Source organism: Urtica dioica, chromosome 12 (assembly GCF_054948205.1).
Source record: "Urtica dioica subsp. dioica isolate 48M chromosome 12, U.dioica_male_clone48M_v1_H2, whole genome shotgun sequence".
NCBI lineage: Eukaryota > Viridiplantae > Streptophyta > Magnoliopsida > Rosales > Urticaceae > Urtica > Urtica dioica.
Window position 1 is genome coordinate 20,712,324 of NC_142767.1, and position 23,725 is coordinate 20,736,048.

At 36.4% G+C, this 23,725-nt stretch overlaps 4 protein-coding genes across 4 annotated transcripts; 3 read left to right on the plus strand and 1 right to left on the minus strand.

Annotated features, from left to right (window-relative positions):
- The first annotated feature begins 330 nt into the window (after nucleotides 1-330).
- Nucleotides 331-2,539, plus strand: SCL8 (SCARECROW-like 8). Its single transcript, XM_089602802.1, has one exon. The coding sequence runs from the start codon at nucleotides 470-472 to the stop codon at nucleotides 2,402-2,404; it is 1,935 nt and encodes a 644-aa protein (XP_089458928.1). The 5' UTR covers nucleotides 331-469; the 3' UTR covers nucleotides 2,405-2,539.
- An 11,590-nt stretch (nucleotides 2,540-14,129) lies between these two features.
- On the plus strand, nucleotides 14,130-16,008 carry LOC149380180 (uncharacterized). The gene is made up of 5 exons (XM_089603319.1): nucleotides 14,130-14,295; nucleotides 14,851-14,927; nucleotides 15,030-15,413; nucleotides 15,493-15,545; nucleotides 15,638-16,008. Exons 2-5 carry the CDS (start codon nucleotides 14,870-14,872, stop codon nucleotides 15,803-15,805), a joined length of 663 nt encoding a protein of 220 aa, XP_089459445.1. The 5' UTR covers nucleotides 14,130-14,295; nucleotides 14,851-14,869; the 3' UTR covers nucleotides 15,806-16,008.
- A 327-nt stretch (nucleotides 16,009-16,335) lies between these two features.
- On the minus strand, nucleotides 16,336-16,896 carry LOC149380181 (uncharacterized). Its single transcript, XM_089604112.1, has one exon. It carries the CDS (start codon nucleotides 16,894-16,896, stop codon nucleotides 16,336-16,338), a length of 561 nt encoding a protein of 186 aa, XP_089460238.1.
- Nucleotides 16,897-18,254: 1,358 nt separating this feature from the next.
- Nucleotides 18,255-22,241, plus strand: OVA6 (Class II aaRS and biotin synthetases superfamily protein). The gene is made up of 11 exons (XM_089603739.1): nucleotides 18,255-18,608; nucleotides 18,691-18,747; nucleotides 19,052-19,162; nucleotides 19,283-19,369; nucleotides 19,461-19,574; nucleotides 20,016-20,222; nucleotides 20,315-20,452; nucleotides 21,020-21,181; nucleotides 21,273-21,472; nucleotides 21,657-21,740; nucleotides 21,837-22,241. The coding sequence occupies exons 1-11, from the start codon at nucleotides 18,285-18,287 to the stop codon at nucleotides 21,976-21,978; spliced, it is 1,626 nt and encodes a 541-aa protein (XP_089459865.1). The 5' UTR covers nucleotides 18,255-18,284; the 3' UTR covers nucleotides 21,979-22,241.
- The last annotated feature ends 1,484 nt before the right edge of the window (nucleotides 22,242-23,725 follow it).

Genomic DNA, 23,725 nt, shown 5'->3' on the forward strand with positions numbered 1-23,725 from the left:
CAGAAGTTGCAAGAACTATGAGTGAAATTTAAAATGTAGGACCCTTGGAATTTTGCGAATAATCTGGGGTAGTTCTCCTAAAGTTGTTATGATCTGTAATAGTTTCCTTTTATTAATTGTTTCCTAAATTTATCGCCATAGTGCGCGCATACAAAATAAATTTGAGGTATTTACCAAAATAAAATAAAAAAAATCCAATTTCACTTTTGAAAACATCTCTCTTTCCTTATCTCACTCGCCATTACTTTCACATTTTATTCATTAATAATATATTTTATTTTTCTTTCTTCTTAAATACATTATTATACGCCAATACGCCATAATAAAAGAAGGGATAACCGTCTATAATGTTCTCTCTCTTTCTCTCTCTCTCTTTCGTTCTTTCAAAAGCCAGTTCTTTGCTTTCAGCTTCATAATCTCTCCCTTTCTCGCTTCTTGAAATCCGAAAAATAGTAAAAGTTTGTGCGAAATGCAATCCGGTTTCACCGGCGGAGGTGGCGGCGGAGGACATCCAGACCTGTACGCCAATCGATCTACCTTCGCCGCCGCGATGAACAACAACCAACAGCCTTTTCAGCCTCCGTACGGCCGATCGCCGAACCTCCCTGGCCTCTTTCTGGACCACGCCGCGTCGCGCGTTGCTCGCCAGAGCCCCCACGCCACCACTCTCATCGGAAAGCGGACTCTCGCCGAGTTCCAGTCTCACCAGGCCTACGGCGGAGGACTCGGAATCCCTAGCCAGGCGAACTACCTCCGCTCCGTGAAGCCCAGGCTGTACCAGCACTCCTCTCCGATTTCGCCTCTCTCTCCGATGGAATTCTCTCCGGCGACGCCGTCGTCCGACAACTCGACGTCCTCTTCCGTCTCGCCTCCTTCTCAGCGCTTCGGGATGCCTATCAGTCTCCAGCAATTCCGTCCTCAGTCTCTTCCGTACGGCCTGAGCAATGGTTTTCAGAACCATAACAGGATGGTCGTTCCAGGTGCGGATTCGGAGAAGAAGATGATGAACAACAAGCTTCAGGAGCTGGAGAAGCAGTTGCTTGATGACGACGACGATGAAGGTGAAGGCGGAGAAGCGGATCCGGCCTCGGCGATCACCACCGGCAATAGCAACAGCGAGTGGTCGGAGACTATTCAGAATCTTATTTCCACCGCTCCAAGCCAGAACCAGAATCAGAATCAGAATCAGAACCAGAAACCACCTGTCTCTTCCTCACCGACGTCTTCATCCTCGTCGTCTTCCTCCTCCGTAGCTTCGCCGGCATCGGCGACCTTCACGAAGCAGTCGATCATGGAAGCGGCTTCTGCCGTCTGCGAAGGAAAGACGGAATCCGCAGCGGAGATCCTAACTCGTCTCGGCCAAGCCTCGGGAAACCCTAAGCTTACGGCGGAGCAGAAGGTTCTGGAATTCATGGCGTCGGCTCTAAAATCACGGATCAATCCGACGGAAAATCCTCCATCGGTGGGAGAGCTCTTCGGACAGGACCACGCCGCCGCGACTCAGTCTCTCCACGACCTCTCGCCGTGCTTCCGCTTCGGATTCTCAGCTGCGAACTTGGCGATAATCGATGCAACGTTGTCGGAGCAACCGGCGATTGGTAAAACCAGCCAGAGAGTTCACGTAATCGATTTCGACATCGGACAAGGAGGACAGTACGCGAGTCTCCTTCACTCTCTCGCCTCTCCCCAGAATATCAACAGCGCCTCAAATCTCTTCTCCGTCAAGATCACAACCGTGGCCGATACGAGCGAGCGAGAGCGTTTGAAGGTCGTGACGGAGAAGCTGACTCAGCTCGGCGATAGTCTCGGAATCCGGCTAGAGATCAACGCCGTGAGCGTGAAGATCTCCGATTTGAGCCGCGAATCTCTCGGCTTGGAGCCGGATGAGCCGATTGCCGTGAACTTCGCGTTCAAGCTGTACAGAACCCCAGACGAGAGCGTTTCGACGGAGAATCCTCGCGACGAGCTTCTTCGGCGCGTGAAGGCGATGAGGCCGCGCGTGGTGGTTCTGGTGGAGCAGGAGGTCAACACAAACACCGCGCCGTTCATGGCGCGCGTGAACGAGTCGTGCGCGTACTACTCCGCGTTGCTGGGCTCGGTCGAATCGGCCGGGAACTCGGTGAACTCGGAGCGAGTCAAGGCTGAGGAAGCGGTTCGTCGGAAGTTGTCAAACTCGGTGGCTTGCGAAGGGAGGGACCGAGTCGAGAGGTGCGAGGTGTTCGGGAAATGGAAGGCGAGGATGGGAATGGCCGGGTTCGAGTTGAAACCGCTGAGTCAGAACGTGAAGACTCAGCTGAGTTCGAGAAACCGAGTCCACCCGGGTTTCTCGGTGAAAGAAGAGAACGGAGGTATTTGCTTTGGTTGGATGGGTCGCACTCTCACCGTCGCATCTACTTGGCGTTAATTTCACTCTCTTTTTTTTCTCGTTTTTCCTTTTTGTTTTAATTTAATTTGTTTTTAATTTTCCATATATATATATATATAAATGTCCTTGTTACTAATATTATTGAAAGAGAATAACATGAATATCTTTCTAGCACGATCATTCACAGAAATAGAAGTAATTTATTTTATGAGATTAATAAGAAAATATAACTTTATAGTATAAAATTTATTGTGCGTGAGTGAGTGTGATGAATATATCTATTAAAATTTATTCACATCTTGTGCAAATTCAATATTCATCACATTTTTTTTTTCAAGCAAAAAAGTGTGATGAATATTGAATTTTCACAAGATGTGAATAATGTATACATTTATTATACGGTTCTCATATAAATGCGTATTAAATATTAATTGTATAGTACTTTAATTTGACACCACATTGATACTAATTTTTTTCCTCCAATATTAATGGTTAAAAGTTATAACGGAAAGAGAAGAAGAAGGAAAGGGAATAGAATAGCAACATCACACCATACCACTACCATATACCAACACCACCAAACGGAAAACAAAAATAAATAAACAAGAAAGAAAGAAGTGTTTGGATTCCGAGATAATTCCCGTGCACCTCAAATTATATATACATATATTGATAATTAATTATAGATTTCGGTATGGCGTTTGGTATGTTTTTTGCTGACTTGTCGTGTGGATTTGCCTCTTCGCAATAACACCACCGAAGTACCAACCGTGGGAACCCAATCTATGGGCTCCACTTTCCTCCCCAGCGTTTTTTCCTTTTGATTCTTTCGCTTGTAATTTTTTTTCCTTCTCGTTGTTTTTCATTTTTGGATTTTATTTTATTCCGTATCGGAAATTACGTGTCAAATTCGCAGTGGGTCCCATTACAGCACTTTCTATGCCAATTACTTGTATCGGTAGGGATAGCGTATAGGGACTTCACGTGCGCATGTATGGAAGTTTGATTGATCAAGCTCGCCAAACTCAACTCATTTCTTTCTTTGTGCATCACTAATTTAGTATTACCAAGTATTATTCAGATTTTTCATTTGGTGAGCATGTGTTCGGACCCTCGAACAGTAAAAATCCAGCATGTGCTCGGTGTGAGGGTTTATTAAATTTAAGAAATCACTCGTTCATAAGACGAGACAAATCATCTGAGCAGAATTTCGAAGAGAAGATAAATTGATGGATATAGAGACTTGTCAAACTAAGAAAACGTAGATACATCATAATATAAATAATAATCGCATGAGAATACATTCTCAGCGATGACTTTAGTGAAAATAACTCTTAAGCGGTTATGCAAAATAACCACCAACTATCCATAAATAAGAAGAAGTTACAAAGTAACTACCACATCGTGAGCCTGATCACTCCACGATCTTCAAACTCACCACTATAAAAGGGAAGTAAAGCGACAAACAAATGGGGCGGAACACAAGTACACGCCAGAAGTCTCATCTATCACTAAGCACTCTCATTTACCCTCTTTATTTTACTAAATTCGTCTGCACATAGAGAAAATCTTGCCTGGATCTTTTATGTGCTCGGGATTGCGTGCTCGGAGCCTAGTGTTCTTCGTAGGACAATTGTAGTAACATTTTTGTATGTTAACAGGCTCTAATATTAGGAAAAATGACAATAATTATTTTAATTATTTTTTTGTCATTACGATTATTAACTAGTCTCGTAATCTGTTCTTCGTAGGACAATTGTAGTAACATTTTTGTATGTTAACAGGCTCTAATATTAGGAAAAATAACAATAATTATTTTAATTATTTTTTTGTCATTACGATTATTAACTAGTCTCGTAACCATTTTTTTATTCTAAATTAAACGAAGTTTCCATTAAAAATAGAGTACAACACTTATAGACATACAAAAATAGTATCGTAGCACAAAGAACACTTAGATAAAAGTGAATCTAACAATAAATTAAGGTGATCGTACATTTTGCATATATTTTAAAAAAATTTGCGATAACAATAAAACTCGAGCACACATAAGACTCTTTTAAGATACCTAGCGTTATTGATGAATAGATCCAACAACATTGATCTGATGACTACAAATAATATGATTCTACCAGTACACAGATCAAAACTAAACAGGACATCCACATTGGGATGGTGTGTGACAACTAGCGACGAAGCCAGGAACTGAAGTCGGGGGACAAATCCGCTAAAAAACAAACTAAACCAAGAAAAATGCGTGACAAAGATAAAATGTTTACAAACACTAAAAAAATGTAAATCAAAATAAAATAAAATCTCGTCACAACAATTTGAAAGACTACAATGAAAACCACCACCGAGAGATATGACGACGAAATTTCAGCAATCTTGGAAGGTTCTACCCACACTTTACAAAGACAAACCTTAAACTCACAAGTCTGAACCCTCCACCAACGAAGGGGACGAAAAGCCATGCCGCACCGCCCAATTGCCGATGAGCAAGAAGGCATCGCCATCACCGAGGAGCCAAGCCGCAGCAAAAAAAATATATATAATATATCTTTCAAGTTATTTTTTAATACATGATTTTAATATGCAAAAAATGGTAAGCAAAACATTACTCCTACCAATAAATAATAAAGAAAATCTAATTTAATTATTTAAGGCTGATGAGATACTATGAAATATCATGATTTTTTTGCCCGGAAGAAATATCATGAGTTAGTTATAACTCTTAACTCTAAAGAGGAGAATAGAATGCATTTTGACAAAATTTATCACATTTTATATGAAATTTTTACAATATTTTTTTTTCTTCGTTGTATTGTAAAAGTGATATCCTAAATCTAGAAAATATTATTTTAGTTTCAAAATACACTGCACTAAACGTATATTAATTTGGGTGATTTAACTAAATAGTCGATTTAAAGTTAAGGATTTGTAAAATAGCTAAGATTTGCCTAAGATTATAAGAATAGCCAATATTTACCTAAGATTAGAAGAATAGTCAAAATATGCATTAATCAGGTTTCAAAAACAAAATTAATCTTGAAATTTAATCTCAGTATCAAAAAATATTTGACAACGTAATTTTAGCTACTTTATTGAAAATTTAAACTTTGACTATTTAGTCAATCAATTAGTTTCAAATGACTATTTTGTACCATTTTTCTTATTAATTTTAGTAATATATGCTAAGCTATAATTTTAGTATCCAGTTAGCGATGTTCTAAACTACCGGGTAACTCAAAGTCTTTGTTTATTATTGTCATTATTATTGAGACCCATTATTATCTCTGGGGGAGTGTAAAAAAAAAAATCAAGGGAATCATTGCGTGTCAATACTCAATAGTGTGGTTGTGTTAGCATATTACAAAACTCTAAAAAACATTCAACTACTACTACTACCCCTCCAAATGATTGTACTATTTTGTCTTTTTGATCCCACAATTAATATTATATGAGTGGCGAGAAATGGGAGATTTGCTTAAATTTTATCCCTCTTTTTCCAGCTCATGTACTATGGTCTTGCCATTAAAATAGAATATCATTTACATAGATATTGTCACGCCAAACTTGCTCTTTCTTTCTATTTTTTTTCCACCCCTCATGCATTACCTCCTATTTCGCCTACTCTTCTGAAGCAGGTTAGAATTGGTTGCCATCTCAATAAAGCTTGTGCTTCCAAAAAAATTGTATCTCTACTGATTTGAAGGATGATTTAATAATAAGCATCGATCCGTCTTGCCTGTGATTAACAATCTTCGATAATCCATAAATAATTAGCAATATCTCAATATGTATATGGCGCACATATTGAAATTGGAGATATGTATAATTAAGTTGCTTTGCCTAGGAGAATATTACATCCTAACTTTATTTGCTAGAAGTAAATATGCTATTCTTTCATATGGAAAGGTCTCATTGGGATGAATATTACAATATTTTTTTTTTAAGGAATGTTTCAGTTATTTTAGTTCCTATTTAATATTGCATTTGAATCTTACTTTGATAATGGAACTTTGTAATGTAGAAGCTCTATGAGATTGAGAGTGTTTTTTTATATCTCGGTGTGGGTGCCTGCAATCCATCGATTATGAAATCAATTATTAAGTGAGCGAATATTTACTTTCTTTTAAGATAATTTAATTTTGTATTAGTAAATCATTTTCTCTACCACTCATATATTATCTCAAAATATAAGTGTATAAACATCCGTTTAGCTCTGAATGAATGAATTAGAGAGCATGTGAATATGACCCTGAATAGTCTTAGATCTCTTAAGACCATCATAGTGAATCTGATATATAATATGCGCGTTGTAATAGTTTTTTAAACGCCACATCAAACCGAAGTTTATGTAGGTTGTATTATATAATGCTCCATCTTAATGAACCTATTTTTCATAAGTTGTTCGTCGTTAGTTTGTATTGATAAAAATTAACCATTATTTACGATGATCTACAAAATTAATCATATTGAGATATGTTTGTGAGATAGCATGCATAATATTCATTATTTACCAAAAATTAAGCACTTTAAACCCTTATAGTCATATAACATAGGGCTAGCCGAGATATGCGCGTCAAAAGCTTCCGGGAATGGCGCCGAAGATTGAGGAAGATAGAGCCCCGCACACAAAGTGAAACAACCGCAGAGGGGAATCCGGAGCTACAAAACCGAATTAGATTTGCAACGCCAGAGAAAACTGGATCGACGCCAAGACGTGTGAAAATGGAGGAGTCGTGGTGGGCGGCGCCGAAGAAGGCAGGATCCGTGCCAAGCCTAGAGCGCGGAGATGTTGGAAGAGCGGAGTCTGGAGGCGCTGTCGGAGGACATGGAGGTGCGGTCAGAGAAAGTGGAGGCTCGGCTGGAGAGGAGATATCGAGATCGTGGCCGCAAAATCCTTGACTGAGATTTGGTGTCATTGAGAAGGATTTTCCCTTGGAAAAATGTTCCACAAAAGGGAAGGGCTAATCAAGAGATAGAGAGCATTTCATAGAGAGGAAACAACAATAAAAAAGAAGAATAGTAATGGTTTCATACACTGAAGCCATCATAGCTAATCTCTCTTCTGCACCCGGAATCCGGCCATCGAGTGAAGATGTTTTAAAAGATCATTGGCTAATATTTATATAAAAATCGACAATCATGGTACATGTAATTTTTTGGTCTTTGCGTCAAGAGATAGTATTAAAAAACAACTAACTTCTATAAAGTGGTATATGAATTAGTTTTTGTTGTTTTTTTTAGTAATTTAATTTTTACATCATACATCATATCATGAATTATATTGAACATTTAAGCACAAATTACAAGGTCTAATATTCAAACGTCAATATTGTGTTTTTTATGTATTGAACCCTCGTCCTCTCGCATAAGTCACCTCACAGACATGAGGTCTTGCCACCCAAACTAAGCCCTTGAGAGTTAATTAGTTATTATTTTTAGTATTATTGATTGATTGAATGTGTTTCATTTTTTTTTTAATTCCTACACTTTCTTATTAACTTATTTACTTATTTTGAATACAACTAATTGCTAAATAGCCCATGAAGGTACATCAGTCCTTATAACTTGTTTGTTTTAGTTAATGGCTAATTTAAAAACTTAACCGAATGTTGAAGAGTCTGTAAACTTAATGTTCGCTAATTGCTATTTTAACATTTGTTAAACTCGCAGTTGGCCGACATTACTTTAATAAAAGCTATATCTTACTTCACATATTATATATATATATATATATATATATATATATATATATATATATATATATGGCATATCTTGATGTATTTATGTTATTTATTTAGTTTAATGTGTATATATTAAACAAAATTGTAATATTATCAAGTTTTACCATTTTCATAGGCATGGGTAAATAGAATGTCCCTTCTTTTCCGATGGAGGTTTTAATTACTTGAATGTGATTTTTAATATCATAATATAGTTTCTTCAAAAATTAACATAAATACATCAATGTCCCTTAAATATAGAAGTACGTTTCTCCGAGAAAAGTGCACCTTTTTTTCACGTTAAAAATCGGCAATTGTCAAAATCAGTCTCTTAATTTGGTTCATGTGATTAAATTGGAAATATAGAAAGTTGTTACTTTTTCTTCCCTCTAGTTCTATTTCAATCCCTATCTACATTTATACTAGGATACAAATCAAGTACGACGCTTTTTTTTAAAATTATTTTTCTTTTTCATCAAGCGCTTATGAAAATAACCCCTCAATTCGATTTTCAAAGTCAGCACGTTTTCTTTCAGTTTTGATCTCCACATCTTTACGTAACACCTACAAAAAAAACGTTATGGTTTTCGTAAACAAAATATTGACATGCGTATACTCTATACACGTAACAATTGTGCTTAATCTATTTTTACGTGCATACGTGGACGAAGCCAGGAATCTAGATTAATGGGGATTAATTTGCAACAAAAAATTTAGGAGAGGCTGGTTTGTAAATTTTGATGGTAAAAAAATGTAAAAATAAAATAAAATGAGCAAAAACTGCAAATTTTTTTTTGAGGGGGGCAGCCCCCTTTGGAGTGCACCTGGCTTCGTGCCTGCATGCATACATTTTTTATTGCGGATAACTTTACCTATTCTGTAAGAGATGATCTAAAATATGTTTGTTATACAGGGCCGACCCGAACTCATCCGGGGCCCTAGGCGAATAAATATTTTGAAGCCTTTTGATAACAATAAAAAATTAAATATAAAACAAAAAATTAAATAAAATTAAATACCCAAATTTTTTTGGGACCCATCCAAATATGGGGCCTTAGGCCTGGGCCTAGCCCGCCTTAGCCCAAGGTCGGCCTTGCTATAAGATTCACACTAAAAAAAACCACACCAGTAATCTAAATTTAGATTATTAGAACATAAAAACAACAAGAAAAAAAATATCCAGTTGGTGGATCGACGGTAAATTGTACGACGGAGACGGTTTCGCAGTGGAGGGAATGGCGATGGCTTCGAGATACAAACAACGATTGCAATGAATCATAAATTTACTCAACAAAAACATTGAGAAAAATAAATAACTCCTTCAAATTAAAAACCTTTTGTTGGTCTAAATCAACATTTAGAGTTTTAATAACTTAAAGTGACAACGATACTCGATATTTAAGGTTGTGTATGGTAGTTAACTCAAAAAGTTTTTGTTTTCTATTTTTTTAATTTTTGTAGTTGTATTGAAAAATTATTTTGCAGTTGTTTTCAAAAAGCTGTTTGGTATAGTTTTCATTTTTGTTTTTGAGAAATTGAAAAAAGTGGAAAAAGTGTTTGGTATAGTTTTTATTTTTGTTTTTGAAAAAATGAAAAGAGAAGAAGAAGATGAGGAGAAGGAGGAGAGAAGAGAAGAAATTTTTTTCCAAAAACACCTTTTATTTGTTTTCAGTTTTCTTTACTCTTTTACAAAACAACTTCAAAATTTTTTGAAATTTTTTTCTAAAAACTTAAACCAAACATGTTTTCAATTTTTGTTTTCAATTTTTTCCACTCAAAAACTAAAAAATTGTTTTTGAGAGGAATACTAAACACACCCTAAAGTTCTAATTTTTTTTTTCAAGAGCGGCGGTCTGATTTCTACGTAAAGAATTAACTCTCTCTCCCTGTTTTGTTTTCTTTATATTTTTTTATAGTTCTTTTTTTAATTTTATTAACTATATAGGTAATTATAGTTGTAACCCAAACGTGTGAGGTTTTGGAATTCCCAAAGTAGTTGAGCATATATAGTTGCGAGAACTTAAGAAATTGTATATTTATAAAATACTATTGCAACCTGTTTTCTATTTTAAATTCATTAGCCTATGGTGCTTTATCATTAACTTGTTATGGATTCATGTTAATATATATCTATATGTAAACATAATTACAATACTCAATTATTAGCCGTATCTCAACACGGATACGAAATTGATTTGAGGCAAACTCTTGCTGAAGCACACTACGAATACCCTGCGGTGATCACAAACACACCCTGAAAAGCCGATTGGATTGTTGATTGTGTGGAATGTCGCATCAATGTTAAATTTCCACGGCGTGTAGATGGGGGGGGGGGGGGGGGGGGGGATACAAAGCTCTTTATCATCAGGGCTTCAGGATGTCGAAGCAAGAGTTCGTAACATAATTTAGTTTTTCTTAAGTGTCACAACTCTTCCAAAAACACTAGCATTTTTTTTGGACTTGTGGCCTCATGTATTAATTTGTTGCGGAATTCTTATATCTCCCAAATCATCAGTGCTAAGAGTTTGAAAGACGATAAAGAGTTACCTCAAGCTCAAAGATAATATATTGGAAATCTCTTTGGTGATGAGAATCCTTAAGCTGCTCGAAGGAAGAAATTTGCCACGCTTCCTCGATTAGAGGACAAAAGAGGAGGGCATGAGCTGATGTCTCCACCGTGGCACAACAAACCTTGCATCATGTGAATGGACATGATGAGCTTCCAAATTTCTGTGTATTGGAATAATGTTCTTATGTGCACTCCAAACAAAGAAATGAGAATTTTGCTTATTTTGAGCCACTTATCACGATGAGATAACCGCTCTCATTGTGTAAATACATTTAGCTCTAAAGTGTCAGAAAATATGATCATATGCAGCGGAGGGGTTTAGGCATAGAGATATTTAAATCTACTTCAAAAGAAAGGAAGTTCTCACTAAACTTTTGACGATTACACGCTTCGTAACTAAGTAGAAAGTCGTTGACTTTCGCATCCGTCGAATGGTTTATTGGAATGGACTTTGCTACATCGAGGGACTCCATTAGTCATCGTATATAAAAATCTTTCGTCTCGAGCCAACACGCTAGGGTGGCTTATCAAAAGATGTTGTGACAACAAACCTCTCAAAAATTGACGATCTGACCAGACGCCTTGGAATATAGCTCTATGCACCACAACGAATGTTTTTATTTTCGACTTCATATAATGTTATTTGTATCCGTTTGATGTACAACATACATATTTTTTAGAATTTCACATCCCTATAACGAGCCACCAATTGTTTTCCCAACAAGTCTTCAATTTTTTAGCAATCATTTAAACTAGATTTTGAACTCTTGTTTAATCATAAATTTCATTTCTAGCTCCGCCTAGTGGTAGAGCCGCATGAAGGTCTTTCAACTTTTTAAAAAGTATATATTTTACCACAGTCTCATAAATTCTAATCCAAATTATAAGTTTTTATACTCATTAATACCACTCTAAGAATTTATGTATTTTTAACTGCTAAATAATCAAATAGCAAAATTTATGTATTATAAATTATGTTTGATTGAATGCTGAATTATGAAATACCAATTTACTTTCGGGTGAACACTTCAAACTCGCTTCTATAACGTCTATTCAATTTTCAATCTCAATCAACTAGTTTAAACTTGATACCATGACCAATATATTTTAAAACACAGTAGGTTGTAGCACATACATATTTTATAACTTCCGGTTAGTGTTAAAATATCAACTCTTTGTGGGGAAAGTGACGTGGACGAGAAGACGAGCAATATGAATATATCCACAATAAATAAATGCACTAGTATATGCACTTGGCCGAGCGTTACCATGATGAGGGTCAGTGGTAAGCAGTAATTGTTGGGTGTGGCCTTTTTTAGTCACAAAAAGGAGTGGTAACAAAATAAACTAAAATGATTTCTTTGAAAAAAAAAAACAGATATAATAATATCTCATATCTAATATTCACAACTTGTAAGAAGAGAGCATAAATGATGTTCACACAAAAAATAAATGATGTTTCGTAAGTATCGTCACTTTTCTCACTCACGTACTTTCTAGTTTTTAATGTGGGAAATGGGTGTGATTGAGTAAAGTGTGAAAAAAAAAAGTGCAAATGATTTTCGTAAGATATCTCTCACCCTATTAAATGAGGTAATGAATACCAAAGTTAATGTTGTCCAAAAATGAGGAGGAAAAGATAAAGAAATTGAAAGAGAAAAAGAGCCAACAATATTATATAATTGTAGGACAGATTTTTTTTAGTTGGATTTGATGGAGTGAATGAATAGATTATTTTATCACGATTATTCCTCTCGAAAAAGCCACGCAAGAAGAGGAAGCCATGTCTTAGGGCTTAGCTAAAAGACATAAGAGTATCTCCAACATCACAATATGGAAGTGCTAAAAGTCATGAAGAGCTTCTATTTTGCTTTTTCTTGACAGCATTAAGGACCTCTAATACTTTGTTATTATTTCTCTAATTATTGTTACTTTTTCTAGATTTATGACCAATCCGTGCCAACTAGGCATACATCACTAAATATCACCTTTTTTACTTCAAGTCTTGGTGTTTTTTTTTTTTTTTTTTTTTGACAAATATTAAGTTCCTTATGACAGAATTTGAGGTTGATACTATTGAAATGTCATTCTTCAAATTCATAAAAAAAAATATATATATCAACCATGTGTTTAATCGAAAGACGCGTTCTATTCTTTAAATTTTAAAACAATATCACACTATCTCCCTTCAATTTAATATAAATGAAAAATATCTCCTAAAAATATGTTATATTACAAATATCACCGTTAATAAAATAAATATTTATTTACTATTTTATAAAAAAAAATCAAAACCTCTGTTTAAACAAAAATCCTAATTTTTTTTTATAAATTTTTTTTTTCATATATAATATAAAAAATAAAGAGTTTCTTTAGGGCATTTTTAGAAGTTTAAATTTAATTTTTTTTAAATAAACGGAATAAGTGATATTTGGAATATTATATATATTTTTAAGTGAGTTATGTGTCATTTATATTATATTGAACGGGGATATATGATATTTTTGAAAACAGAAGAAATAAATCTCGCATTTCAATTAAACACATTATCTTAGATAATGTTGATATTTTCTCAATCCATAAAGGCAGCTTTACTATTAACAACTCATAAATATAGATGGCAAACTGTTATATCAATTAATAACTACGTATTAAAATTATATGAACCGTGGAGGGTACAACCTGTAATACAATTATATTAATTTACATTTTAAAAATAGTAAGTTAGTCAAAATAATACATGTGAATGTGTGATAAATAACTTAAAGTTACTCGAAAGTTGAGAACCATATATTATTCCAAAGAGGTCATAAAATGAGCATGAAAAGTTCGGTAAAAGCTACCAATATATATTAGGTTTGCTTTCAATTTTCTTACGAAATCTCATCTCATGTCATGCATGGGAACACGAGTTAAGATTTGCTCAGCTACTTTAAGAATTCTATATTTTTCAGTTATTGACTCTCCACCAAACAAATTCTAGATGGTAATCCTTTTTATTTTATTTTTGTTCATCATAATTTCTTTTGTGTTACTCTAGTGCAGGACGTCTCTTTCATCCTTAAAAGGGGTATAATACACAGAATTAAATATGCATTTACTATTTTTTTTTCTTATCGCATTTATTAGATCGTCAGTTTCTTTACTGTAAACTTTTCTTCAATTCAATATGGTAAACAAATTGAAACCTTCAGGGCCAAAAAACAACAAATTGGGAGAAGGAATTTGAGGGCTTGTCTGGGTTGAATTTGGTAACCAGTGAATTATATTAATTTTTAAAATATCTACATAAAAATTCGTAAAATATACAAAAGTCACACATATGGGCCTGAAGTGGGCCCATTTGAGCCCGAGGTAATCTATTGGGCCGGACCGTCGGCTACTGGACTAGGCTCAATGAGAAGGGGTATTAATGTAAATCAACAAAAAATGTGACCGTTGGGCGTCTTTCTATTTGATATAGAAACTCAACTGAGGAAGTATTTCGCCAACGGACTCAAAACAAAGTAATCGCCGAAAACCAAACGAGAGAGAGAAAAAATTGGAAGTTTAATTTTTTGTTCATCAATCCAGAAAGCTAAAGGAAATCGAAATCCACATTAAGGATCGTCACTCCGAAGAACAAATTCGTAAGTTTTCTCGTGTTTGCTTATCTTTCTTTCGACCATCGGCTTTTTATTATCGTTGAAACTTGAAACCCATTGTTGTTCTTCTTCTTCGTTCGAATTGATGTATCTCTGTTTGGTTATGTGAAAATCTTGGTTTAGATTGATTTTATGATTCACGAATCGTATGGAAATGAAGGTAAACTTTTCCTTTAATTTATTCTGGAATCGTATTCATGACTTGGTTAGGGTTTAGAATGAGTAAGATGTTCTTTTCTTGATCAATTTTTCCTTTCCATCATTTCGAAATCGAAAAGAATCTGTAGTAACATGACTTGGTTAGGGTTTAGGTTGAGTAAGATGTTCTTGATCAATTTTCTTAAGAGTGTTCTTGATGCACACTAGTCTGAGGATTAATTTCATCAACGATGGCCTTTATCGACTCGGGGTTTCAGATCCCCAAATTTCTGCGTTTTGTTGAAACAACTGTTTATATTCGGCGACCTAGGGTTTCAGATCTTCAAACTCTATCCATTATAAGAATTTGCAATTCATAATCCCTAACAACATATCTTGCAGAGTAAACAAATAAAGCACAATGGCATCTCAAATTGGTCTTCCGTTTCAAGATCAGAACTTCGCTGTTCAACACAAGGGTATAGTTCTTTGTACTGTTACGTTCAAAAGATTTAAACAGTGTCTTTTTTGTAAAGTTCTTGATTTTTAACTTAAGTCTGTCATGCTTTGATGTATTTCAGGAGGATCTTCTGCTTTGCTGGGAAAGATGAATTCGGGCAAATCGCAGAAGAAAGCCGGAGGGCTCGGTGGAAGGAAGCCTCTCGGTGAAATCTCAAATGTGCCATCTCAGGCCCCGAAGAAGAGCACTGTTTCAAAGGTCTCAGGAAAAGCTCAGACTCGGAGAAGAAACGCGCTCTCGGACATCTCAAACTGTGGAAAAACGCATCTCCACGAGACTCTAAAGAACAAGCAGACACTGAAGCTGAGCGCTTTGGAGGAGGAACATAACTTTCCAACTCGTATCGAGGACGAGAAGTTCCTTCATGACCACAGAAAATGCATCAGAGCTCAGAGTAATTCAATGGACCTCGAAGAATTTCTCGCCATGGTTGGGCTCAGTAACGGTATACATTATATGAAGTTTTAATAATTTTGGTTTTAAATCTGATTTCGGTTATTAATTCCCGACTTTTGTTCTATCAGCATCTTTAAAACAGGTTGAATCTCCGCGCCCTCTCAAGTTGAGTAAAATGAAGGTATAGCTTTTTGGCTGATATCCATTTTTGTTGCCTTTGATTTCATTTGCTGTTCCTGACGTACTGGGTCATTGTTTTTGCTCACATATTAGGCCGAGAGTAGGTCTTTTGATATGGAGGTTTTTGAAATGTCTGAAGATGAATTCCTTTGGGGACAAAAGATCGATTCTCCGATTTGCAGGACTCCGAAATCACCATCTTACGAAAGTACTTTCCTGGACTATGACTGCATCGATTTTAAGCTGAAGGATTCACCCTGAATTGTGAAGAACTTTCCGTTTGTTATGTAGCTGATAGATATGTTGGGTTTTGTTGATGTTTTTGCAAATGCTTGTACTATAAGCCTTAACTAGCTAGTTATGACTTCTATGTCATATATTTTCTTACTTGTTCTGATTTGGTTAATGAACACCGGGTTGTTTTCTTTTTATGATTTGATAAAGAGAATTAGCTATGACTTTTATGCCATATTTTTTCTGACTTGTCCTCTCATTTCTCATGTCTTGTTCTGATTTGGTTAATGAACATTAGTGGTTTTCTTTTTATGATTTTATAAAGAATTAGCTATTGTAAGCTACAAGTTAATACTTTTTAAAGAAAAATAAGCAGTGTGAATATAGAATGGATTGCGATGCATTTATCATTGATTGTGCCTTGAATATATAGGCATATTTACAACGGATTATAACGTAATAATGGGAAACTAATTAACGTAGTAAAAGCTGATAACAAACTAGCCTAATATACAAAACTGATATAGCTAAAAAGTAGGAAACTCTTTAGGCGTGTATTATGGAGCGGCGGAGACAGTGGAGCGAAGGTTGATTTCTTGTTGCTTTTCTTCTTGGCGAACAAGGCTGTAAATTCGCTGGACTGATGGAAAAGGTTCCATCAAGAGGATTTGGCTTCGAACCGCCGAATAGTTGTCGGTGAGACCTTGTAGAAACTCCATGGCTCTGTCTTGATTTTGTTGATCGACTAGCCATTTTGCGTTACCGCAAATGCACGGAGGCATCGGAACGATGCTGGACAATTCATCCCATAGGGATTTGAGTTTAGTGAAATAAAGGGAAACAGTCATACCATCTTGTTTGAGCACGGAAATGGAGTGCTTGAGTTCATAGATCTTAGGAGCATTTGACTGCGAGAATCTCTCCTTGAGGTCAATCCAGATTTGACTAGCCGTCTCAGCGTATAGGATGCTAGGTCGTATCTCGGGAGAGACGGAATTAAGGATCCAACTGCTCACAAGGTCATTGCAGCGTCCCCAATTGACGGCGGCGTTCGCGTCGGTCGGCTTGGACGAGGAGCCATCGACGAAACTGAACTTGCTTTTCGCCCGCAGTGCCATGGTGACCGCTCGGCTCCATGAACCGTAGTTGTCGCCGGTGAGAATGGGTGTGACGAGGACAGTGGACGGACTGTCGGAGTGATGAACCGCGTACGGGTTGGATTGATTCAGAGGATCAGCGACAGTGGCTTCACCGGACGTGCGTTTCTGTGGCGTTCACCTCGCTGGACATGTTGATTGACTGAAAAAAAATACTTTGATAGCTGATATAACAGCAGAGATATATGAACATGATTTCAATAAATGCAGAGATATATTTTCGGCACTGTATATGCCAATACTTTGATTTTGAAATGTGCTAGAGGACGTATATCAAGATATGATAATTGATATGAGTGATATCATGAATGGCAATGAATTAGATATTGATGGAGACAATCAATGAGAATTAAATGTTTTAACATATGGGAAAATAACGCAGGAATGGAATATCGCAAAGATAAAAGGAGATAAAAAAAAACGCAGAAGGAAAGAATCTGCTCTGATACCATAAAGAAAAATAAGCAGTGTGAATATAGAATGGATTGCGATGCATTTATCATTGATTGTGCCTTGAATATATAGGCATATTTACAACAGATTATAACGTAATAATGGGAAACTAATTAACGCAGTAAAAGCTGATAACAAACTAGCCTAATATACAAAACTGATATAGCTAAAAAGTAGGAAACTCTTTAGGCGTGTATTATGGAGAATATATCGTTCAACACTTTTACCAATTTTTTTTTTCAAATGTTCCTCCAATGTGGCTTTTGAGACTGACTTCAAATGGTCCGATCCCGTTCCAAACTAGCTCCAATTTTTTTTAATTATAATAATAATAAAGAATTAGCTCTAATTATAAAGAATTAGCTCTAATTATAAAGAATTAGCTATTGTAAAGCTACAAGTTAATACTTGTACCATTTTTTTTTCGCTCTGGTTGTCGGAGTAACGCTAATGTTCCTCCAATGTGGCTTTTGAGACTGACTTCTAATGGTCCGATACCGTTTCAAAAATTGAAACAACGGTTCAGTCCAAACTAGCTCCAATTTGTTTTTTTTTTATTATAATAATAATAAAATCTAAAGCATTCACATCTAATTAACTGGTAGTATCTGTATTGAATATTCAAGATAATTGATGTTGAGTTGTTTTTCTAGTTCAATCTGGCAAAAAAAAAAAAAAAAAAAAAAAAAAAAAAATTCAAAGCGGTTCAAACCGGACCGGTCTAATTTTATTTTTCAATGCCCTGTCCGAATTGGACCGTACACTGGATCGGAGGAACTCAAAAGGCCCAATGAGGCCCAACACTTGGTCCGTACACATACAAAATAAGGATACATCTATAATTATCTGTTTGCTAAATCGCAACCTCATAAACCCAAACCCCAGAAGAAAAAGAAATGGTGGTGAGTCTGAGACTACCTTCTCTAACCTCTCTTTTCTTTCCGTCCTCCGTCTCCGGCCGTGTCCTCCGACGGTACCAACGGAGTCCGCAGTTCTTCAGCCGAGTATCGGCGGCTCTAAGCACGGAGGCTGAGACCGAGAGCCTCGTGGATTCCGGGCAGAGGATCCGAGTCCAGGACCGTGCCGTCACGCCTCGCTCGAAGAATTTCAGCGCTTGGTACCTCGACGTCATCGACGCCGCCGAGCTCGCCGATTATGGTCCGGTGCGAGGAACCATGGTTATTCGCCCATACGGTTACGCCATTTGGGAAGCTATTCAGGTCTCACAGTGTCTATTTTTGTGTGTGTGTGTGTGGTAGTCATAAGGATGTTAAAGTTTGAATTCTGTTTTTTTTTTTGTAGGATTATTTGAACGTGAAATTCAAGGAGACCGGTCACAGCAATATGTATTTCCCTCAGGTGAGAGGCTATTTATGTATAATGATTGCTTGAATTTAGACTCTTCTGACTTGTACTTAGAGTTCAAGTACACCAAATGCTTGATCATATGCATTGAGGTCAGAACTTCAATATGTAAAATCCTGAATTATATCTATGAATTCTTGGAAGTTGGTTTGCAACGAGCCAGAATAAGTAAGTTTTGGTGCATGGAAATAGTTTTTTTATTTAATATAAAAATGTGGGAGCATATCAATTACAGGCAGAACATATGCTCTGCATTAAATTTCTGTGGTTTATTCGGTATACGGATTTTCTTGTGCAGTTTATACCGTACTCTTTTATAGAGAAAGAAGCTAGCCATGTTGAGGGGTTTAGTCCCGAATTAGCTGTAGTGACAATCGGAGGAGGCAAAGAGCTTGAAGAAAAACTGGTGGTATGTGTGTCCTCTTGAATACTTTAGGATTAAGAGTTCTGTATTCAGTTTTGAACGTATGAAAATCATTTATTGTTTTCTTGGCCTAAGGTCTGGGTTTGATTCTTGAGGCTCTGGCAGGTTAGACCAACAAGTGAAACCATAGTCAACCACATGTTTACTCAGTGGATTCGCAGTCATCGTGATCTTCCTCTCATGATTAACCAGGTTCGCATTGTTTGCTCTCATCTAGTACAATAAAGTTGTGAAGATTATGAATTTGAACCCACTTTTTTCAATTGTGCTTTATTTTGTTCAGTGGGCAAATGTTACAAGATGGGAGTCGCGCACAAAGCCCTTCGTGAGGACGCTTGAATTCCTGTGGCAGGAGGGACATACTGCTCACGCCACTCCTGAAGAGGCAGAAATAGAGGTAACGGGTCTTCCTTTTGCGAAGTTGGTTTTGAAACTTGGATTATTTCTTGTCTTTAAAGGTATGTTTAGAACTTAAAATCTGAGGGGGAAACAATGAAAATCAATTATATTTATCTTGTGTTATTTGGATTGAGGAAATTTCGGGAGAGTCTCTATTTTTTTTTTTTTGTGGAATTGTGTATTAAGGATTTCAGTTTCCTTGGAAAAAATAAATGATTGCAAAATGAAAATCCAAGAAAATTCACACATGTGGTGGATTTTGGTTTCTCTCATGTACGGCATGTAAGTGTGACTCTCTTTCAATAAAAGTTTCCTTGATTTCCATGTATAAAACAGCAGAGAATTTTGAATTCCTTCTCATTTTCCCACGAATTTTATTTTTCGTCGTAAAATCTGGTTCCAAACAAAGCCTAATGGATTGTTGACAATGAGCTTGTAGGCTAGGCAAATGATCGAAGTCTATACCAAATTCGCGTACGAACATGCTGCAATGCCTGTTGTTGTTGGTCGAAAGTCGAAAGTCGAGACATTTGCTGGTGCGAATAGAACTTACACCATAGAGGCTATGATGGGTGACAGGAGGGCGTTACAGGCAGGAACTAGCCATAATCTCGGGCAGAACTTCTCTCGTGCATTTGAAACACAGGTGTTTTACGGACACTTGGTAGATTACTTCGTGTTTTTTGGTGCTTGATCTTTTTAATCTCACATTTTTGTGCACATTTGTGCTTCGTACAGTTTACAGACGAGAATGGAGATAGACAACATGTTTGGCAGACATCGTGGGCGATTAGTACTCGCTTCGTTGGGGGTATAATCATGACCCATGGAGACGATACCGGTTTGATGCTTCCTCCAAGGATTGCACCTGTACAGGTGAAATTGGAATCCCCTCTTATTCCATTGTAATTCGATAATTGGATATTGCTTGTTTTAACTATTCAATGAGAATTGAGGTTACATGCTAAAGGTATAACACATAAGACAATAAAATTAAGTAGATATTTAGGAATGTGATTAAGCGGTCAAATCGTTTCATGCTTGTGAGAGGGACCAATCAGGCCGGGTAAGAGTGTGATGAGTCCGAGCCCGTGTAGAAAATGAGGAGTTGAGAAACTGAGGGTTTGTTACAAATACCGATCAGCATCTTTTAATTATTGTTGCGATTTCCTTTCTGTAACAGAGATATGCTCCAGTACTGTAAGCGTGAAGAATTATTCTGTATCAGTTTGTGATTTAGTGGGAGAGGCCTAACAACCTCGAACGTTTAGCACTTGCAATTATAATAGAGCTTTTCTTCAATCGATGAAAGTGACTATTACAGTGTGTATTTTGTGTGAGCTCTATCAGAGTTCCGGTTTAGACTACGTTTGTTTTTATCGTGTTGAACTATCTCCATGAACCTTGATTTTTCTTCTAAGAAGGTTTATCTTGTACGCTTAGGTTGTGATTGTACCGATTTGGAAGTCAGATGATGATAAAGCTGGAGTTCTCAATGCTGCATCGTCTGTTAAAGAAGTTCTACACAGTGCGGGGATTAAAGTTAAATTTGACGACTCGGACCAAAAAACCCCAGGATGGAAATACAATTTCTGGGAAATGAAGGTTTGTCCTATTTCCAAAAGATGCACCGTAACTTTGCTATATTTCATTGATTTTCATCTGGGCTAACGGGAATTGACCTAATGCTTTGTAGGGTGTCCCATTAAGAATTGAAATCGGTCCCCGCGATGTTTCAAGTCGGAGTGTGGTCGCTTGTCGGAGGGACATCCCGGGAAAGAAAGGAAAAGCTTTTGGGATATCGATGGAGCCTTCAGTTTTGGTGGCTTATGTGAAAGAAAAGTTGGAAGAAATCCAGGCATCTCTTTTGGAGCGTGCAACGACATTTCGCGATAGGTTTCATTCTCTCTCTCTCTCTCTCTCTCTTCAAATACTCGCGTACGTACATTTATATTGAGTTTTTATTCTCAGTCCCGTCTCAGAAACTTCCGATCCGCGCTGGGTGTTTATCAAAATCTGAAAAATATTTATTGCCGAGAAATGTAAGTTTTAACATTTATTTTTTTGGGTTTCGTTGCAGCAATATTGTTGATGTTACCTCTTACGATGAACTTAAAGCCGCGATCGCGGAGGGAAAATGGGCAAGGGGTCCTTGGTCAGCAAGGTACCCACAATCTGACTACGATTAATCCAAAAATTGTGAATTATTTTACTTTATATTTACAGGCGAAATGAGGTTTAAACTCTTGAATCTATGCAGCGACACGGATGAGTTGAAAGTAAAAGAAGAAACAACGGCGACGATTAGGTGCTTTCCTTTTGAGCAGCCCGAAGGGATCAAAACTTGCTTCATGACTGGAAAACCCGCCACTGAAGTCGCCATTTTCGCAAAATCTTACTAAAAAAGCCTTTATTTGTTTATACATCCTAATCATTTTTATTTTTTGTTGGCTTTTGGTTGTTTAGTTTGACATTTTTTCGTTTTTACCTGAAATTTCCGATTAGCCAATTTGACTTCACAGTTATCTCTCTCAGCTCTACTACGTGTTAAGAAGCTATTTTTTTTTTTTTAAATTCACTGTGGTTTTGATAATAATATATGCCCAACTACAGTCCAATTTGTTTATTATTGTTTTGAGAGTGAAGCGAGATATTTTTTTTTGCTCGGACGAGTGAAGCGAGATCTCAATAATGAAGAAGTTCATCTGTATTTTGTTTGCTTGATTGAGTTAATCATGTTTAGTGGACTTTTGAAACTCGACAACTGTTTATTTATTTATTTTTATGTAATAAATAAAAAAATGTACACTTATTGGGTGGGCAACACATAGGAAGTGGATTGTGGTGATCAAGTTGTTATTTTATTATTTCTCCCAAAGTCGACGTGGTACGCTGTGGGAACAAAAGGAAAAAAAGATAAGAAACTCAGGGGTAGATTGGGAAAGTCAATAGTTTACGCAAGCCCTGTTGCTATCAAGGTCATTTGTCACGAATTGTGTATGATCTGGACCGTCGGTAGCTGTTGATGCGGTGGGATGATTAGATAGACGGCTCAGATGCAATTAGACTGTTCAGCGGACAAAAGAGGGAAAAAGGAATCGTGTTGACTTTTTTGGGGGATGAGTTCGCGTAACGTGGGGCCCAACGGATAGTGGGTGGGGTTCCTTTCGTGGAATAAAAGTTTGCGCGGAAGGAACCTGGAAATTCATACTTTTCTTCCTCATTTAATTTTTTCTGTTTCAATAAATATAGTTTTTTTGACTTTTCCTTATTCTAGGGCCTCGATTGAGATAACGAAGGTGAACCCAAAAATGTTCATAAAATAAACTAGGCAACTGAAATGGCCATGTTTTGTTCTTTCACCTTAAAATTGTTTTGGTATTTTTTTTCCTTTCCATAATACCATCATGGTTAAAAACTTAGAAGCAATGCTTGAAGAACTACAGATTCATCCAGTAAAATTTTCGTTTACCGGTCACTTAAGCACATCTTTGTAACAATTCAGTAGCTCAAGATCGGACAGACACGTTAGTTTACGAATTCGAGCATGTTGAGTTGGGTGTCCAAAGAGAGCCTCTTAGCTTCGCATAGTTAGCCACATGTTAAATAAGATTTTCTTTATTTTGGAATAAAATGACTCCATCAATGGAGAAATATTGATAAAAATCAAAACACCTTAAATTACAATGAAAACTCATAGAAAAATACAAAAATTTCTTGAAATAAATGAGAAGTGGATCACATATACATTCATAATTATAATAAAAATTATTGGTCACTAGTGTTTAGAGATATTACGTACCATTAGCAAGGACTATGTTTTTACCCGGTTCAAATTGCTTCTTCTTCTTCTTCTTTTTTGGGTAACTTCTCCGACTATAAATCACACCCATAGAGAATAAACAATTTTTATAATATGAGATCAACAAGAGAAAAAATCATCCATAAGTGAAAAAAGTCTACCACTGTTTCGCACGATGAAAATAGGCTCACAAATAACGACGACTTAGAGCTCCGGCTTTGAAGAACTTGACTAGGTTTATATGTCACATATCAAGACCTTCCCAACTTCGATGATTTTTTAAAAATTGAATATAATTTTTTTAATCTTATTTTCATATATGAAAAAGGAAATGCTTAAAATGAAAG

Coding starts and splice junctions, on each gene's coding strand:
- LOC149380180 (XM_089603319.1), top strand. CDS start 14,870: ATGGCATCTCAAATTGGTCTTCCGTTTCAAGATCAGAACTTCGCTGTT. Junction 14,928..15,029: donor CTTCGCTGTTCAACACAAGG/GTATAGTTCTTT, acceptor GATGTATTTCAG/GAGGATCTTCTGCTTTGCTG. Junction 15,414..15,492: donor CATGGTTGGGCTCAGTAACG/GTATACATTATA, acceptor TTGTTCTATCAG/CATCTTTAAAACAGGTTGAA.
- SCL8 (XM_089602802.1), top strand. CDS start 470: ATGCAATCCGGTTTCACCGGCGGAGGTGGCGGCGGAGGACATCCAGAC.
- OVA6 (XM_089603739.1), top strand. CDS start 18,285: ATGGTGGTGAGTCTGAGACTACCTTCTCTAACCTCTCTTTTCTTTCCG. Junction 19,575..20,015: donor CTGAAGAGGCAGAAATAGAG/GTAACGGGTCTT, acceptor ATGAGCTTGTAG/GCTAGGCAAATGATCGAAGT. Junction 20,223..20,314: donor CTCGTGCATTTGAAACACAG/GTGTTTTACGGA, acceptor TGCTTCGTACAG/TTTACAGACGAGAATGGAGA.
- LOC149380181 (XM_089604112.1), bottom strand. CDS start 16,896: ATGGCACTGCGGGCGAAAAGCAAGTTCAGTTTCGTCGATGGCTCCTCG.